Source organism: Rhamphochromis longiceps, linkage group LG4, assembly GCF_057381845.1.
Source record: "Rhamphochromis longiceps isolate RC_006_pf linkage group LG4, R_longiceps_female_GT1.1, whole genome shotgun sequence".
NCBI lineage: Eukaryota > Metazoa > Chordata > Actinopteri > Cichliformes > Cichlidae > Rhamphochromis > Rhamphochromis longiceps.
The window spans coordinates 13,845,437-13,865,121 of record NC_140560.1 but is presented as its reverse complement, the minus strand read 5'-3'; the positions used below and the strand labels follow the sequence as shown (position 1 = coordinate 13,865,121).

At 40.9% G+C, this 19,685-nt stretch overlaps 1 protein-coding gene across 4 annotated transcripts in view; it reads left to right on the top strand.

Annotated features, from left to right (window-relative positions):
- The window catches only part of LOC146671200 (myocardin-related transcription factor A-like), a 36,984-nt gene that overhangs the window by 7,081 nt on the left and 10,218 nt on the right, over positions 1-19,685 (top strand). For 2 of the 4 annotated variants that reach the window (XM_085403387.1, XM_085403385.1), the window contains exons 3-10: positions 9,803-9,858; positions 10,360-10,435; positions 10,554-10,697; positions 14,463-14,638; positions 16,188-16,280; positions 16,596-16,661; positions 16,813-16,991; positions 17,135-17,318. In XM_085403387.1, the coding sequence (XP_085259513.1) occupies positions 9,803-9,858; positions 10,360-10,435; positions 10,554-10,697; positions 14,463-14,638; positions 16,188-16,280; positions 16,596-16,661; positions 16,813-16,991; positions 17,135-17,318 (974 nt within the window). Of the gene's footprint in view, positions 1-9,802; positions 9,859-10,359; positions 10,436-10,553; positions 10,698-14,462; positions 14,639-16,143; positions 16,281-16,595; positions 16,662-16,812; positions 16,992-17,134; positions 17,319-19,685 lie in introns of those variants that run through there. The other 2 variants (XM_085403386.1, XM_085403388.1) reach the window with 2 other exon arrangements.

Genomic DNA, 19,685 nt, shown 5'->3' with positions numbered 1-19,685 from the left:
GAAGCTGATGTAAACTCTTACAATAACCTTGTTAGTAGATACAACCAGCACATCTAGTACTGCGCCAAAGTTTTGGGTCCCACTGTATGGTTTTTTATATTTTGCTGCCAAAGAGCCAGACTTTGTTGTATTTTTTTAATTTGTCCTTTTGAAAGCTCAAAGTTTTTCTTTGGACACTGGCTGCTTTTTCACTGATTTTCAGTCCATTCCCTGTATCTCGCCATTTTCAGTAGAATGCTTTTTGCTTGTTTGTTTCTTTGTTAAGCCACTAAACACTGACTGATCAATCATTCAAGCACTTAACTTAATAGATAAACCAGAGTTGTGTCTACACATAAGGGGCAACTTATCAAAGAAGTCATTTTAACTTAAATAGACTGTTTGTTACTGGCAGCCTATCACAAGAACATCTATTTTGTTCCCATTTTTTCAGTTGAATTTATCCAAAATGTCAAACGTAGCAAATTTTGATATAAATAAAACTGAATTTCACATCAAAAAGGCAATTCTGAAAGAATTATTTGTCAGTTATTTGTCATGACATATAACAGCATGATGTACAGAGTCTGAACAGTATCTGAATGTCATCTCCTAAGAAACAGGAAAAACTCCAGTAACACAGGACCTTTAAAAATTTCTGAAATTGTCATCAACACATACTGATGAGGTCAGGAGAGAAGTACAACCATGAGTATCTACAGCCGTCTGTACAACACTCTGTCATGGTTTAGGGATGCATTTTAGTGAGTGTTGTTGTGGATCTTGTCAAAATTGATGGAATTATGTACACAGAATTATGATTCGATTTTGACTGACCATGCAACACCATCTGGAATGATGAAAAAGATGAAAAAGATCCCAAATACACTACCAATGCAGTAAAAGGATAGAAAAAGAGACTTAGACTTTGAGACTTAGAGCTTTTTATTGTCATTGTGCAGTTTCTTGCACAGCCAGATTGGGTAGCTGGACCACAAAGATGCAAAAGTAAGAAGAGAAAACAATATACAACGAGGGGAAAAAAAAAAAAAAAAAAAAAAAAAAAATATATATATATATATATATATATATATATATATATATATATATATATATATATATATATTTTTTTTTTTTTTTTTTTTTTTTTTTTTTTTTTTTCAAATGAACCAGCTGCTAGTTAACGAGAGACACCCGGAATGGCTAACCGAAGGCCGGACGGTCCTGATCCCCAAGGACCCCAAGAAGGGACCGGTCCCCTCCAACTACCGACCAATAACCTGCCTCAGTACTACATGGAAGCTCCTGTCAGGCATCATATTGGCTAAGATGAACAGGCACATGGGTCAATACATGAGTGGGACACAGAAAGGAATTGGCAAGAATACCAGAGGCGCAAAACACCAGCTACTGGTAGACAGAACAGTCAGCCGAGACTGCAAGACCAGACTGACCAACCTGTGCACTGCCTGGATTGATTACAAGAAGGCCTATGACTCAATGCCCCACAGCTGGATACTGGAATGCCTAGAATTGTACAAGATCAATGGGACCCTAAGAGCCTTCATCAGGAACTCAATGGGGATGTGGCGTACAACACTAGAGGCCAACTCCAAGTCCATAGCACAAGTCACCATCAAGTGCGGGATCTACCAAGGAGATGCTCTGTCCCCACTGCTGTTCTGCATAGGCCTGAACCCCCTCAGTGAGATCATTAACAAGACTGGCTACGGATACCGACTACGGAACGGAGCAGTTGTCAGCCACCTCCTGTACATGGATGACATCAAGCTGTATGCCAAGAGACATCGATTCACTGATCCACACTACCAGGCTATACAGCAATGACATTGGAATGTCGTTCGGACTGGAGAAGTGTAGTCGGATGGTAACAAAGAGAGGGAAGGTAGTCAGAACTGAGGGGATTGAACTACCAGAAGGCAACATTGCAGACATAGAGGACAGTTACAAGTACCTGGGGATCCCGCAGGCAAATGGGAACCATGAAGAGGCCGCTAGAAAGGCTGAAACCACCAAGTACCTGCAGAGGGTCAGGCAAGTCCTGAGGAGTCAGCTGAATGGTAAGAACAAGATCCGGGCCATCAACACGTACGCCCTGCCCGTGATCAGGTACCCTGCTGGGGTAATAGGCTGGCCAAAGGAGGAGATAGAAGCCACTGACATAAAGACAAGAAAGCTCCTTACCATGCATGGAGGGTTTCACCCCAAGTCCAGCACCCTGAGGCTGTACGCTAAGCGGAAGGAAGGGGGCCGGGGACTGGTGAGTGTCAGCACCACAGTCCAGGATGAGACAACGAACATCCAAGAATACATTGGAAAGATGGCCCCAACTGACCGAGTGCTCAGTGAATACCTCAGGCAGCAAAAACCCAAGAAAGAGGAGGGAGACGAGGAACCATCATGGAAGGACAGGCCCCTGCACGGTATGTACCACCGGCAGATAGAGGAGGTGGGTGATATCCAGAAATCCTACCAGTGGCTGGACAAAGCTGGACTGAAAGACAGCACAGAGGCACTAATCATGGCAGCACAAGAACAAGCTCTGAGTACAAGATCCATAGAGGCTGGGGTCTATCACACCAGGCAAGACCCCAGGTGCAGGCTGTGTAAAGATGCCCCAGAGACAATCCAGCACATAACAGCAGGGTGCAAGATGCTAGCAGGCAAGGCATACATGGAACGCCATAACCAAGTGGCCGGCATAGTGTACAGGAACATCTGTGCCGAGTATAACCTGGAAGTCCCGAGGTCAAAATGGGAGATGCCCCCAAGGGTGGTGGAGAATGACCGAGCTAAGATCCTGTGGGACTTCCAGATACAGACGGACAAAATGGTGGTGGCTAACCAACCGGACATAGTGGTGGTAGACAAACAGAAGAAGACGGCCGTAGTGATCGATGTAGCGGTTCCGAATGACAGCAATATCAGGAAGAAGGAACACGAGAAGCTGGAGAAATACCAAGGGCTCAGAGAAGAGCTCGAGAGGATGTGGAGGGTGAAGGTAATGGTGGTCCCCGTGGTAATCGGAACACTAGGTGCGGTGACTCCCAAGCTAGGCGAGTGGCTCCAGCAGATCCCGGGAATAACATCGGAGATCTCTGTCCAGAAGAGCGCAGTCCTGGGAACAGCTAAGATACTGCGCAGGACCCTCAAGCTCCCAGGCCTCTGGTAGAGGACCCGAGCTTGAAGGATAAACCGCCCGCAGGGGCGTGCTGGGTGTTTTTTAATATATATATATATGAGTGAAAAACACACAGTGGAATACTATCAGTCATGGATTGGCCTCCCCTGGACCTCAACATTATTGAAGCACTGTGGGGTCTTCTTGACAGAGATCAGCACAAACAGCAGACACATCCAAAGCTTTGAAGCCTGGAGAACTATTCCTGAAGGCTACTTAAAGAAATGACAAGAAAGCTGCCTAAGACAGTTCAGACTGAAGACTAAAGGTGGTCATACCAAATATTGACTTTCAAGCTTTTTAGAATTGCACAAACTCTATTTTACCTTATTGCCCACTTTATTTCCATGCATGTGTGCATGTTTCAGTAAATTGCTGCGCCTCTTTGCCATTTCCCTATCAAAATATAAAGAAGTGATTCAAGACTTCTGCATGGCATTACACTCATTTATTCATTGGTCCATTAGATTCACTAAAGGTGTGACATAGCATTTAAGCGTGTAGCAGATATTATTTTATCTGAAAGGTCATTTATAAAATTTTTTGAAAAAATGGGATTTAAATTTTTGTTAAAAAATTAATTAATGGCAAATCACGAAAAAGAAAGAAAATTATATGTGTATTTTGCTACAAAAGAAGGACTAGTTTTGTCTATAAGATGACGCAAAATGAATCAGAATCCAATTATCTTTATTAAGTGGAGTCCCTGTGGTGTCAGGAGAAAAAGGTTTTAATATAATTACAAAAGAATAGTATAAAAAAGAGGAATAAAATAGTCTTTCAGTTATAATGGAAAGAATCTTATTGCACATAAACACTATTGCACAGGATGTTACAGGCTGTCATCCATTGGACCGTATTCGTCAGGTTGTATTGGAAGTGATTACTTGTAATTCAAAGCCCTAACAACTATAGGGGAGAACTGCACTGTTCTAAAAATAGTAATGTCAAAGTATCTTACTGTATATTTTACAGTTTTGTACTGTCTTTCTAGAATATCATTAAATTTACATAAGTAGACTGTGATTTTACATGTCAAAGGTAAAATAACATAACATCACTGTAAATATAGTAAAACACAATTTACTTGTTTTTTAAATATACTTTTTTGTACATATGCATATTTAGATTGTAAAAATACATTCACAAATGTATCATGATTTCACAAATATCTGTCGGTTATTTGAAAGATTGAACTGTTGAATTCAAATGTAATGCTATGGAAAAGTATATAACATGATCCCTATAAGCTTGTGTTACATCACATTGCTATTTAGGGCGATCATAGCTCAAGAGTTGGCAGTTTGCCTTGTGATCAGAAGGTTGCCGGTTCGAGCCCCGGCTCGGACACTCTCGGTATTGTGTCCGTGGTCAAGACTCTTCACCTACTGGTGATGGGCTGATGGTGCGATATGGCAGCCTCGGCTCTGTCAGTCTGTCCCAAGGCATGCAATCCATTATTATTTAAACCAACTGTTAACTGTATATTTCTGTACATTTACGTATTATGATTCATATTGCCACATTCATTGACCTTATTTATAGGTAATTTCATTGTTTGATCACGTTAAGATGTTCCTAATTTAATGTCTAAAAGCACTTGGAAAAGGCAGAATGCCATGTAAAATTAGCGCAACAAACTGTATTGTCATTACTGAAAATAACCGTATTTTTATGAGGAAGTTATTTTCTGTTATGTTACGGTAGTATTTTGGCGCCCCAGCTGCCGGAATATTACCGTTTTTTAAAGATGTTTTTTTTAACAGTGTGACTATTGCTGATGGCAGCAGTTTGTAGAGATTATGAGCAGGGTGTGGGGAGTCTTTTATGATATTTCCTGCTTTCCTGAGACAACGAGAGCAGTGCAGTTCATCTAGAGGGGGTAAAAAACAGAAAGTGATCCCTTGGGCCATCTTTACAATCACACACAGAGGCGGTAGCATAGGATGCTCTCTATTGAACAATGATAGAAGGACACCAGCAGCTTTTGAGGGATGTTGTTTTCCCTGAGGATTCTCAGGAAATAAAGTCTCTCCTGAGCATCTTTCCCAGCTCCACTGTGTTCACACCCCAGAACAGGTCATCCTAGATGTGAACTCCCATGAAGCGGAAGTCTGGCACCATCTCCACCCCATCCCCATTGACGTAAAGAGGTTTAATGTCCATAAAATCCACAACAGTCTTCTTCGTCTTGGTTGTGTTCAGGAGCAGGTTGTTGTCCCTGCACCACGCTGTCAGTCGCTCCACTTTGTCCCTGTAGGCAGACTCATCCCCCCCATATGTTATAAAAAGCTTGTGCCATGTGTTGCAGTTTTCTTCTTTTTCAAATGCTTACGTTTGAGGATTGCATATAGGCTCATACAAAATAACATGAAAGCAGCACAAGAAAATTTAACATATAAATCAAGTAACACGCAACATTGAACAGAGAAAGATGCATTTCAGCATAACAGCTACATTAGTTGATGCAAGTTAGTAATGAAATGAAAACAGAAGCATCTGAGTGCAGTCCGCCGTGCCATTTTAGGTTTATTCTAAAGAGATTTGGATTGCAGTTAAAAGGTGTCATTGTCTCCTTTCAATCTTTACAGTGAGTTACTCAAGATCATACTGCAGCTGCCATCATGCATATCCGTAGCTGCTTCTTATCAGATTGTGATAGTTCCCCATCTGCCATCCAAGTTAGCTGCTACTTTTGGCTCAGTTTTTAAAAAAGGCACTTTTTTCTGTTTGGTTTATAGAGTCTTAATTATCCTGTTAAATGGACAATTTCCATTCAATGCTACTTTAGGGAGCATAATATGTTGTTCAGTGCATGCATTAATATAAGTATGTAATGCACAAAGTTCTGAATGCTTTACAAACTGGTACTATTAATGGTGGTTTTTTTATGCTCAGTGTGGCTAACTTTAGCTTTCCCCACATTTTATTTTCTTCAGAAAATGAGGCTCAGTCTTCCTCTGACAATGCTTCTCACAGTAGGTCTATAAGCAGTCTGACACAGGAAGTGTCAGAAGAGACAGTGTGTCTTATCTGCTAATGATTCTAATATTTACCTGCTCATGTGGTAGATGTTTAAACTGGGAGCCTGAACACTATTCATATGGACTCTGTATGCAAGCGCTTTACTGCTGCTGAATGTATTCGCCATCACAAATATGCATTTACTATTTTCCCTCGCTATAGGTAGCATTTATAATACAATAATGTCATCTTATCTTTGTGGGCAGACAAACAACAACTCTAAAATGGAATTATGTAAATGTTATCTTTGTTAACATGCTGGTACTGTTAAGTTTCCATTTTATTTATTGACAGCATTTCGTGCGCACCACGCTCGTCGTGGTCATGTTAGGTGTGACCACAGGAGTCATCACAGTTCTTATCTGCTTCCACTTTCCTGCCGAATGTTTGAAAAAAAAAAAAAACTGACATGGAGATCAAAGATGAATGTTATGTGCATATGTTTTAATTCAGTTATCCCATGCCTCTCTTTGCTTCTTAACAAAAGGTGTGTAGCTTTGTTAGTTTTCTGCAGAAGTATTCAGGAACGTTGCAGTTGAGCCAGGGTAGGGTGCACAAAATCAACTACCGGTAGTTCTTTGTTTGAGAAAGCACCTGAAAGTTAGTTTTGTCACGTAAAAGCTGTATTGCAGCGCCCCTGAACTCTGTGGTGTGCTTGCTGTTGTCATGTTCTAATTGACTAGATTTATGTGGTGCCTGGGAACAACCTTTAAGAGAAAAAGAAACTCATAAGTCAGCCATGTTTTGCAATAATGAGCATGCAAAACGGCATTGCATCTGCTTAATATGTTGTGGTTACATATTTCATTTATTGTTCCTACATGTTAGTGACTTCATGACCGCAAGATGAGTATATATACAGAGCCAGTACAACAGACCAGTCTTTCTCCCTGGACCATTCGGCCCAGTATGCACTGCACTTCGCTTTAAGCCTCTTTCTAACCTTAGTAAGGTAAAAACCATGCTACAGCCATGTTGTTCTTGTGGGGAAACTTGACACAGCACTCAGTGTGATACCTCACCTAGTTTGTAATTTTTACACTTCTTAGAAAAAACACTAAAAATAGTTTGTGAGTTCACACTAACCTGCATGTGATCAGGCTGAGTTAAACAAAGGAGACGGGGACCTTTTTTATTTCTAAAGAATTGTTAACACAGTTGATATAATGAGCAAAAACATAAGAAAGAGACTGAAAGCATTAATTAGTAAACCTGCCCTAGTTGCATGGAATTGCAATATTTACTTTTGCAGATGCTCCTCCACAGATTATGAGCTCTGTAAATATCTGAGTATTGCATGTATACTTGGTGCAGTATTTGCAAATGTATCACACTTTACACAGCTGACCTGCAGGACAGCTAAAGACATTAAAGAGGAAGTGCTAGACAGCAGGAGACTGAACAGTTGCTGTCAGAGGAAGTGATGTTGTTCAATGTTAAAATGTTTAAAGATTGTTGCTTAGCTCTAGCAGGGTGGTAAGGAACCACTCGTGCACATAATGGGGTCTTTTCTCTCTGACCCCATCTCAGCACTCTCTGTTTCCTCCTTGTCTTTTGCCCTTTGGTCTGTTGTTCCATTTTTCTTCCAGCTGCCTCCTCTCATTTGTCATCTCTCCCCATCTCCTCTACATCTTTTTCATGATTCTTCATCTTCCTTAAATCTATTTTATCCTCTTCACTTTCACTCACACTTTTAACCCCCCTCTCCCCCCGTGTGCTCATCCAGCCATCCTTCCCTCAATCCCATCACTCATTTTCAGTGTAGCTGACTGACAGGCAGGTTTATACACCCTCAAGGTGGACACATAACCTCCTTGTGGATGGGTGAGAGGTCTAAGAGGGCTCTCCAGGGTGTGTGAGAGTGAGTGTGTACCGGCAGTGTGACAGTGCTCAGTGACGTGAACTGAGGCTTAGGTACCAGCAGTTCTGCCCCGGGTTTGATAATGCAGCCATACTGTGTGTGTGTGAAGTACAGTACAGTAAGACATTTTTTTTGTTGTCCTAGCTTTGCCGCATGAGATTTGAAACTATATTGTGACTAGAAAATGACATGCAGCCCTCATCGTAGATACTGACAACTTCATACTTGGTTTAAGACACAAGTGATGTAAACACATTGGGCTAAAGTTGAGTCTAAGACTTTGAGTGCAAAAAACTCCAGTGTCCTCACATACATGTAGTATGGATATGGGGACACTATATAATAAATGTGCTGCCTGTATGGTGGCCCTGAGAGGTCAAACACACTGCAACTTAAAAAAAAAACAACCCACCAGCAAATAGAAATATTTTACTGAGTGCATCTTTTTGTGAACCAGATAAGATGGCATGTAGTCCTACACAGTACTGTGATAGATTGAATTCTGGATAAATTGCAATCACTAGCAGTGAAGCTCCCCCAACACCATCACCCACCAATCCATGCTTGATGGTATCTTCACATGGAAAGATCACAGACTGAATCATTAATCATACATTTTGGATCGAAGTCCAAATTTTCAAGTCAGTGCAAGACATGTGACTACTCGGTCATCCACAGTGGTGTTTTTCTTTACAGCAATTTAAACACCAAGACCTAAATTTACTGACAGTTAATGTGAGAGTCCGATTGCCAAGAACATGACCAAACTAGAGTAATGGTGTCAGTGTTGAATCTAATAGTGTGGGGAAGAGGAAGTGATGTAAAGCATAAACTAGCAGCCTGAACATCCAGGAAAACAGGAAGATTAGTGGTTACAGATCTTCCTCGTTGAGCTTTAACATAAGCTTTACTTGGCCAATTTGGAAATTTGACACCTGGACCATTGTATTTAAAGAGAAGGTAAAATAATAACTGTGCCACTTGGAGGAATTTTACAGACAGTTTCCAAAAACAAAGTCAGATTTTGGTTATTTTTGAAACACATTAGAGTTGGCTGGTTTTGCAGGTATTGTCAAATACATTACCAAATGTATCTGGAAATCCGCTTGTTCTTAAAAGTTTGAAACATTTATTAAAATATTTAAACAAAATTCTTTGTCTGCTGCTAAATAATTTGGTTCTCACATGTAGAATATTTATTAGGTCAAGATTTAGATCCTCTTTTTTGTCTTAGACTGCTTAGAAGCAAAGCTATATTGTAATGGTTGAGCTGTTGCATTTAACTCAGTATCACGGTGTCATGATTACCTCGAAGGTTTCCATTACCACTAATCCTGAGGCTTTGCATAATCACAAACCTGCACAAGTCCTACTTAAGTCATCTTTGAATGCTGAACAGTTTCCAGGAAATCCACTGCTGTAGAGAAGCTCATTGGATCGAAGCAGTCAGACTTCATCCCTTTACATTTCTCCTTTGACTTTGTGATTTTTTTAAGCTTTTTACAGCAGCTGTTGTTGGGGACCAGTATCCCAGCCATCATTGTACTTTATGCACTACATTGAACTGGTACTCAGGAAAAAGCTTTGGCTGAGACCATCAATAGACTTGAAATTGAACTAAAGAGGCAAAGATCCATGAAACACTCTTTTGCTAACCCCCACTAGCATCAATACACTTTTACTCTTTTTGCCTGATTTTTTTTTCTTTACTATGCTCTCTCTTTTTATCCTCTTAGCACTGAAAACTTCAGCTGCCTTCCACGAACAGAGAAAGAGCTTGGAACGGGCTCGGGTGAGTATGCCATCCTCAAATCAGTCACTGATGTCAAAACTGATGCAATTTAAGCTTTGAGAGTTTTTAAAACACGTGGCATCATTACAGAAGCATTCTGATTTGTCTTTTCCTGCTTTAATGTAAGCCAAAAAAAGAGTTGGGATAAGACCATTGGCTCAGACAAATAGACTTGTATAGAGTAATGCGAAACTATCCACCAAATCAGTGCTTGCCCCAAGGGCAACATCATCAGCAGTTGTGAGTGAGTACGTGGGAAGATGGATGAGTAGGTTAAAGTAATTCTCCATTAGTAACTAGCTAAAATTATTAGATAAACACAGGCCCTTTAGTTAGCTTAGGAAGCACGGTCTACATTGTTAAGAGAAGGGTTTGTGGAACTACACCTAAAGAAGGAGAGGAACCACAATGTTTAACAGTGCACAATAAAGGATTTGTGAGTGCAAAACTGAGAGATTTTCCATTCCTTCTTCTTCATCTTGTCTCTTGGTCTCTCTCCAGACGGAAGACTATCTCAAGAGAAAGATCAGGAGTCGACCAGAGAAATCTGAACTGATCAGGATGCACATCTTGGAGGGTAAACACTACACAGAGCCTCATACCTCTGGAACTTTGGTCAATCTAATGGAAAAAGACCCATTACATCCATGCACACTCGTAAAGAATTTCCATGCCTGGTTTGTGTGTCTATGCAGAGCCGTTCCTTCCGGTCAAGCAGCTGAAGAAAGCATGCCTCGCTGTTGATTTGAATGATAAGATTGCCCAGAGGCCAGGGCCCATGGAGTTGATCCATAAAAACATTCTACCCGTTCACTCCAGTATTAAACAAGCCTTCATAGGTAAGTGAGAACTATTTTTAGGCAACAGTTTCAGGATTACTTCTGCTGAGTGGAGGAAATTATTAGCTTAAATGTTATAAGTGCAGAGTTATTTATGGTTGATTGCAATAAGCTGACCGCAGAGAAAAAACCCACAAACAAAGCGTTGAGACCAGATATAATGATCTTAAGCAGATAGATGCAGTTATTGCGGACAACTTGTGTAAGCCTTTCAAGAGCTTATCTGTAAGTCTCTATTTTCCAGCCATCAGTACACAAACCAATACCAATGTTTCTTCACACAGTCTCGATATGTAGGGCTGTTGCACAATAACACATTAGTCATGCCAACTTTAGAAGGCCTTACTTTGCAAATTTTGTTTTATTATTTCTGCCCCCTCAACAATCAACAGGTGTACCATTGCTATATAATTTCCTGCGCACAGTCTGTGTGGAAGAAGGACGTGTGATATAGATTTTCATCAAAACACACCCACACTGTGAGGCTCCTGACAGGACATCCCTCCTGGCCCCTTCCTCCACCTATCATAAACGTACTGTTTCCTCCCAGATCCCAGATGCTTCAGTTGTCCTCACCACATACTCACACAGGCATCCATACCTGTCAACAAGAACCACCTAACATACAAATTTTTCACAAACAGCGCACTGACAGGCAAACACTTCAATTGATCAATTCTATGAGTTTGGAAAGGTTGGAGGGGGGTAATTGTAAATGATGCATGACCTCTGATTCCCATTTTAACAGACAAGAGACGAAGATACTGCTTCCTTCTCTGTTCTCGGTTGGTTTTAAACAATCACAGTGCCTGTTAATAGAGAATCACTTGCTAATTGAAGAGGTGACATTTTAAAATAATGGGGACCTATTAAGCTTAATTCAATTGCATATTAATATTTTCAGAATAGATCACTAAAAAAATAATCCTTAGTTGTTTCACACTGGCCCTTAATGGAGCTTCCTCCGTTCATCTATAGTCTGAAATGAGCGCTTTTAGCTCTTTTCCAGTAATTTTTTGAGGTAATTTAATAGAAAAAAAGAATGCTGTTTTCATAAATATACATTGATTAGTGCGCAACTACATCTTCCAACAAATAGATGCATTGTCATAAACTTAGAATCAACCCATTAAAAATACACAGCAACGAACGCAAATTTTGATTTGTGTCTTTAGCTATGTTAGCTATATTTTATCATCTGAAAAGTAACACATGAAAACGTCCATAAACATGCTTTTTTATTCTAATATTGTTGCAATTACTTATTGTCAGCAGATCAGATATACCACCCTTCCATCTCTGGACAGCTGACAATGAGGCAACTAAACAACACAGTTAGCTGGTTATATGCTAATGTTGTGTCAACTAATGTGAGACTCGAGTGTCTTAACAGTCACATTTCCCCTCTGACAAACAGTTTGATAACTTTCTCACATCATATGAGAGTTTTTGAGACCAACAAATTTTAGATCCACTTCAACAAAAGTTTCACTTGTGCAGGCAAAAATAGCAGTGCTTACTGACATAAAAGGATATCCTCAGCAAAAGAAGTGACTTTCACTTACTCATTGACTCGTGTTCAACTCCTTTCACAAAGTTTTACAGTCTCCTCCAGAGTAAATAGACTTGAACACTTCTCATCTGGCATTCTGTAGCTATCAAAGACTCCAGTTTTTTTGCTACGGCTGTTATGGGGCGCGGTGTAAATGCAATGTTTTGATCTTTCTTGGCTATCTTGAACATGTTTGTCCAACAATGCCACGGTGGCTAGGATTATGAACTTAAATTAGGAGAATTAAGAAAACAGAGTTCAGTTGACTGCAGTCTACTGACATATAGCAGTGAAATTTTACCCACCAAGGTCATTTTCTATATGTTTGGTTGCCCATTGTAGTCAAGAGATTTGCGCAGCAGGTGGATTTGAATTCTGTGTTTGAGTTGGCCATATCAAGTACATCTGCTCCAGCCCGTTCTCACTCCCGACGCGTGATATACCGATGATTTTTCACGTCCCGAGGCGTTCTATGGTGACCTTCCGCCTTCCTATGCTACACGGCGGATTATGGATGAAATTGAATAGAGGGAAGCTCCCATGGTAACACGTATTCCAGCCCTGTATTCCAGCCCTCCGTGTTTTCAAAGCGATTTAAGTAAAATAAACGTACATGTGTAGATTTATTCCAAACGGTTCTCATGTTTCCTCGTTTTTCAGAACTCGTAATATAGGGACCTTTTGGGTGGCCAAAAGCGTAATATGATTTGTCACCTAGCCTTAATTGTTATACTTTGGGAGTGAGAATGTGTTGTCTGCTCTCACTGGCATCATACAGCTCCAAGAATAAAAGACACTTCCTGAAATAAGGATGAGGATCGTCTAAGTGGGATTTTTATATAGAACACTTTTTTTTTCTTTGTACTGTGGGAGCAAGGAATCAGTGAGTCCAGCTGCTTGATTGATGTGTAGAGGAAGAAGGTTGAGATTTAATAACAGACTGTGTCAGTGGAATATCCATCTCTGTCACTGCTACACAATAAACACAATTACATTACCGCCACTTTTGGTAGGAGCACCAGGAACTAGCTAGATGAGGTTGACATATGAGCATACAAAGCATGATGCACTCCCACACCCACACACAGCACAGCTGTAAGCGAGTCATTGCATTATTAAATCAGCCCCGTGTTGTCTTTTCATCATTACCTGCTGATGGTAAATTAATGGACAGCAGTGTGTTCTAAATAGCAGTGGGCTACTGCCCGTTAGCACCTCCTGTAATTTAATAACTCAGTTCTATTATTAAAAAAAATGGCTCTACAGCAGTCCTGGGGATCCTAGCGGGTACTTTTATTCCTTAAATCCCTGTGAAGACTCATAAGTCTGCATAATAATGAAATGATTATATGATATGGCGCATGGGAAAGCTGGCAGGCTTGGATTAAAGCTATGCTGTAAGATGTCTTAACCTTCCTGTGGCTGGCTAATAAGGAAACTTTGGGCATGTGGTTGACAATTTTCTTTGCAGTTTTTTACATTGCTGTATCTGATTTACTATTATATCACGCTCAGCTGCATTTATCTGTTGCATACGAAACATATTTTAAAGATATTTTAAAGAGAATATTATTAGTATAGCAGGCATAAACAGGGGAAGCCGTCACATAAACAGTTCAAATATTCATCGCATAAATTACACAGACGATCCTTCAGAATCCTCAGCACAACGTCATCCTTAGAGAGACGCCATCTGTTACATAAAAACTGTTATAAAAGCCTTGTTTGGCTGTGTGGGAAATGAACATAGATGAATGAAAAGCAAAATGCTTGACAAAAACCTGACTCATCACAAGTGCATCTAGGACTGGCTCTGGTGGACATGATATGACTACAGAAAAGTGTTTAAGTAGTTTAGACAGCTCTCTCGCTCTCTGTGTCAGTTGTTGACGAGACACTGGGGACGAGTGTCTTGTGTGCATTTTTGTAGGATATTGAACATTAACAAATGCAAGCCTTTGATGAGTCACCGATACTTGTGGAGGAGGCACCGGTGATAATTTGTCTGGATTGGAGGTGCCCACAAGGTGTTAGAGTCACAAGCAGAAGTCTAATGGCTCAGCTCCTGTTAATGCAAGTGATAGTGTTACACAGGCACACAGACTTGGGCAAGGACCTAGAATCACTGGGTAGTACATTTATTTTATGGTCTAATTTAACTAGATAATGTTTATTTCCTTCCCTCGTCTCCCCCACAATGCTTCTCCTCTCAGAGACGCAGTTTCAAAGAGCCTCAGGAGAGAACTCTTCATTTGATGAGGACACTAATGACAGTCTGTCTCCAGAGCAGTCCACATCTGTCAGTGAGGAGGGTTGTTCGTTGGGCCTGGGACCTCTGCCCACTCCAAAGGAAACACTGACAGGCCATGGCATCCCGTCTCCTACACAGGTAGGATCACCGCAGAGAGTGGGACTAAGATGCTGTGCAGAATGTATGCAAGACTGTAAATCCACAGCTTAAAAGCAATGTAGAGGCTGTGAATTAGTGCATTTGTCTGTGTATATGTGACGTGCATCAGATTTACCACTGGTGGTGGTGTAGCACAGTGTGGGAGAGTTTATAGTGGGTGCAGTTGTCACAGAGGGGATAACCAGGCTTTGGTGAGGGGAAAATAACAACATTTTGAGCACCCACTCACTCACACACTAGCAAGTTTAGCATTTCGCTACATCAACCATCTGATGCACGGAAAAGTACTGTTTTGTATCATTTAATTACTGAATAAAAAGCAGTGAAAACTACCTGGAGATTTATTTACTGAATAAATTAAAATCCAGTTCTTCCCTCATTGAAGTGCATCAACAACAGTACTTCCAAACCAAGCTAAGAGGCTATAGTCGTGTTACATACACTACTGGAACTTTAACATTATGCACTCCATACTGTACAGTAACGCCACTGTTTTGCACATGTCTCACTCTGTATATTTTATTTTATATATTTTATTTATTGTGTACTCTATTTAATTTGTAAAATATGTGTACACACACACACACACACACACACACACACACACACACACACACACACACACACATAGAAAAATATTTAGTATAAACATCCAGAAATGCATATACTATTATATATACTGTACATATATTTATTAGTTTCAGATGTAGCCATTCTTGTATTTTGCTTGTTTACATTATTGTATTTTGCACAACTCTGTTGCTTGTGAAGCTCGCACACAAGAATTTCACTCACATGTGCTGTACCAATGTACCTGCACATGTGATGTGACAATAAAAGTGATTTGATTTTGATTTGATTTGATACTGCAGATTTTTGGTTTTGATCCCATACCAAGTAAATACATGACCAATGTTGCTAATGCCAGTACCGATACAGATACTTCCAACTTACAAAGGCAGCTTACGTAGGGGAGAGCGGTATGTAATGACTCACTGGATTGTAAATGTTCCTGCCTCTACAGCACTTTGGATCTTCTGCTGTTTAAATGAGCTATAAATAATATACTTGTGACAGTCAACATATAGTTGTAGTGCATGTTTGAAGTTTATTTTTTCAGCTTCCAAAAAATAATGATTTAGCAAACACAGTTTAGTGGGTTAGAGCTTAGAGGACAGAAACAAAATATCCATCCAATACCAGTGTCGGTATCGAGAGTATTTATATTTGGATCGATCCACCAGCCTCTAAGTAACAGCAGTGGATGCAGCGACTCCAGACATCTATGAGATGAGTTTGATTGTCGTATGGACATTTGCCATGCATCTGGAGGGGGGACAAATTGAGCATTTGTGAACATTGTGCGTTTTGTATGTAAACCTTTTCTGCTATGTAATTTTACATTTACCACAATCTTCGATGTTCACTACTTTAAAAAAATGAAGACCTTTTCAAATGGGATGATTCTTTTTGATGCCTTGCAGTTTAGCCATGAATGATCAGCCAGTGTTTCCATCCAACCAATCAGGTCCCACCTACAGCTCCTTCTGGGTCACCCATTTCACTCAAGCTGACCAATGAGACAGGGGCGTCATCTCTCCTGAGGACAGGTGCCAACAAGGTAACATCTGTCAGTTCAGCTCTGTTAGTTGTTAGACACGCATACATTAGACTGGACCGCTTCAGTCCTGTCACAATGACGACTAAATTATGAGCTTTCGTAAATGATTATTTTAGCTGTTAGTGCTAATTGCTAAAATTATTATTGACAGCTGTTCAGAACTGCAGATGATGAAGTGAACTCTGGTGGTAACAGGAAATCTCGCATGTGTTGTGGGTTTCTCATTTTGCTTCCATGAGGGAAGCAAAAAATGTGGTTTAAAGTTTCATTTTACTCTCATTAAAATTACTCATCTTTTTTTTTTTTTTTTTTTAGCCACAACCCAAACCAAACTGTGACCGCTCTGGCCTGAGACACAAGAAAACCAAGGACAAACCAAAGGTAGAAACTTCTCCTTCTCTGAGGAAACTATTCTAATGCTGGCATTCCAAATACCCAGTGTAGCTACAGCTAAGAGAAGGCAAATATTTGTCTGAAATGCTGTACTGCAGTGCTGAAATAATGACTTGCTGTTAATGGGGGTGCTTTCCAGATAAAAAAGCTAAAGTACCATCAGTACATCCCTCCTGATCAGAAGGGAGATAAAGAGCCTCCTCCTCATCTGGATTCATCCTATGCCAAGATCCTCCAGCAGCAGCAGCTCTTCTTGCAGCTCCAGATCCTCAGTCAGCAGCAGCAGCGCTACCACACCATCCTCCCTGCACCAACTAAGTAAGTCCAGATGCATGCTCTTCTGTGGAGTCTGAAGGATTGCACGTTCAAAGGCTGGAAGGAACATTGGACATAAACTTCTGTTTTCAGAACTCAAGAGCACCTGTTAAGATTTACTTTTGTGTCACTGTATTTTTGCCCAGCAGATCCCAGACAGCTCAGCAGCCATCTTCCTCCTCTAAGTCTATGCACACCTCCTCCTCCCCACCTCGACCTGCTGGTGCACCTTTAAACTTCTCTAAACATTTCGTCCACACCTGTCTAAGTTCTGTCCCGCTAGGTGGAACCAAACCAGTGTCTCTGCCTCCAAACCTCGATGAAATGAAGGTAAATTGCACAGCGACATGCACATCCCAGAGAAACCTTTCCTACCTTATGTGTCGTTTTTATAATATGAGTAACATGCATGACTGCATACTAAGCATCCAGTAAAGAATTAAGAGTCTAAATAAATATCTGTCTGTGCTATGACCTGTCAGAACCAAGCTAGGTTTATAGCAGGAACGGACGATTTATCAATAAAGGATGGAGTTAAACGATGTATTAAAAGTGTGTAGTAATGGTAGGGCTAAGTGGGTGGCTGTGGCCAGGTGGGGGCCACAGCAGCAATATGTTCAGGGAATCCAGAGATTTCTCTTGAAAAATATAGTGGCAGGTAGGGGTGCAACGATACACAAAATTCACGGTTCGGTTTGGTTCGATACTTTGGTGTCACGGTTCGATATTTTTTCGATACAAAAAAATGTTCATGCCTTTTTAATTTGTCATTTATTAAAATTATAAATATATATTTTAACTCAAAAGTACAGTTTTTAAATTTAACCCTAACCCTTGTGCGTGTTTTTTATTTTGACAGCGAATGCGCACCTGCGGACCACTTATGTGCAGCCCTGGTTATTTAGCTCGTCATATTGCAGCCACAGAAATTATTTTGTCCATGAAACCATAAAGCTGCACTTTCTTTTTGCCTTATAGTCTGATTTGTCATAACTTTTCCGTTTTGTGGTAAGCTTTTCTTTGGCTGTCACTTCTTCACCCTGACCTGTCTTATTTGGTTCAGCAGAACTAAAATATATATCCTGCTGCTTTTACACACGCACTCACATAAGCTCAGCGATTCTCTGCGATCAACCTCTCACATGTTTAAGCTTGCTGCGGGAGATTTCACTTGTCATGTTTGCATAGTAAGCTAACGATTAATAAGACGATGTCAGAGGAATTGGTGCACAAATTATCATCACTCACAGATCAGTGCTGTCGCTCTCTATACACAGTTCGCGCGATTGCAAAGTGAAAGCAAAAAAACAAGCGCAAATTCAAACGCGATTGCAATATGTCACATATTGACAGTGGCTCACCGATGCCAATGACATAATTACCCAGCTACATTTCTGAAAGAATGCAAAAGCATTGACATATATTTTTCCTTCCTACAATAGCCCGACGGGCAGGGCAGAGATAGATTTTGGTAGCCCGACTGAAAAAATCGCTAGCCCCGGGACGTCGGGCTAGCGATATTGCGAGCCCTGTATCTGATTGAGGAATCACTCATCTTTGGAAAAGAGAGTTTATTACAGAGAAATGTCTCTTTCCAAAATAAAAGCTATACTATCCGCTTCTTCTGGGCTATATTCTCAGCAGCATAAGGAGAATCATGTGCTAACAGCTGTCTAAATGACTCGGCTAAAGTTAGTAGCATGCTTGTTGTTTTGGTCTTTGCACTAGGATGATGTCGGCGTAAATGTGCAGTCATATTCGTTGTGTTCCCACTAGTGCTTTCAGGTTAATCTCGTTGAAATGACCTTAACGCCACAACACGGCAAATCTCCGTTAACGAGCTACCGCCGATCGCTCCGTGCATGGGGCTAGACGGCCAACACGTTAACGAGCTAACTGGGCTAACACACTAGTTCCCACCCATGTAATTGAGCATTGCGTGGCACATCCAACATACTGTTTTACTTTAGTCCATGACTCGCTTACCTTCAGGGTCATACGTCACATGAAAACCAAAATAATTCCAAACGCCAGATCTGAATGAGGGTGGGGGAGGTCCATGTTGCAAGGAGAGCTTAACTTCTGTCTCGCTAGCTTGCCCTGCGCTCTTCCTTCTGATGATGCTGTCTGTGTTGAGCGCTCAGTGAATCTGCGTTCGACTACTCCGCCTAGGCTGCACTGTCGAGCCTAGGCGGAGTAGTCGAATGCAGATTCACTGAGCGCTCAACACAGACAGCATCGTCAGAAGGAAAGTTGATAAAATAAATTACAAATTTTGTATTGTTCGATACATATGCGTACCGAACCGAAAGCACTGTATCGAACGGTTCAATATCGATACGAATATCGTTGCACCCCTAGTGGCAGGGGGGCTGGAGGAGAGGCTAGAGCTGGAGGAGAGGCAGGGTGAAACAAGCAGGTTTGCAGATTAATTCAAAAGGCTGGAATGAGACTAACCGGCTGTAGTAGCTGATTCTACAATCTGGAGTTGTAGTGGAGTTGAAGTTGAAGGTGACTGGTCCATTCAAATGGTACAACTGAAACCACTCCTGAACTGAGACTAAGGTAAAGAGAAGAGGGAGGCTGGAGCAGCTGGCCTGACATTCGTACCCTTTAGATGGAGTAAATGGGAGATGTGATGTGATGCATGGAAAAAGAATCCTCAAGGTTTCTTTCATTCGATGGAGCCAACCAGCT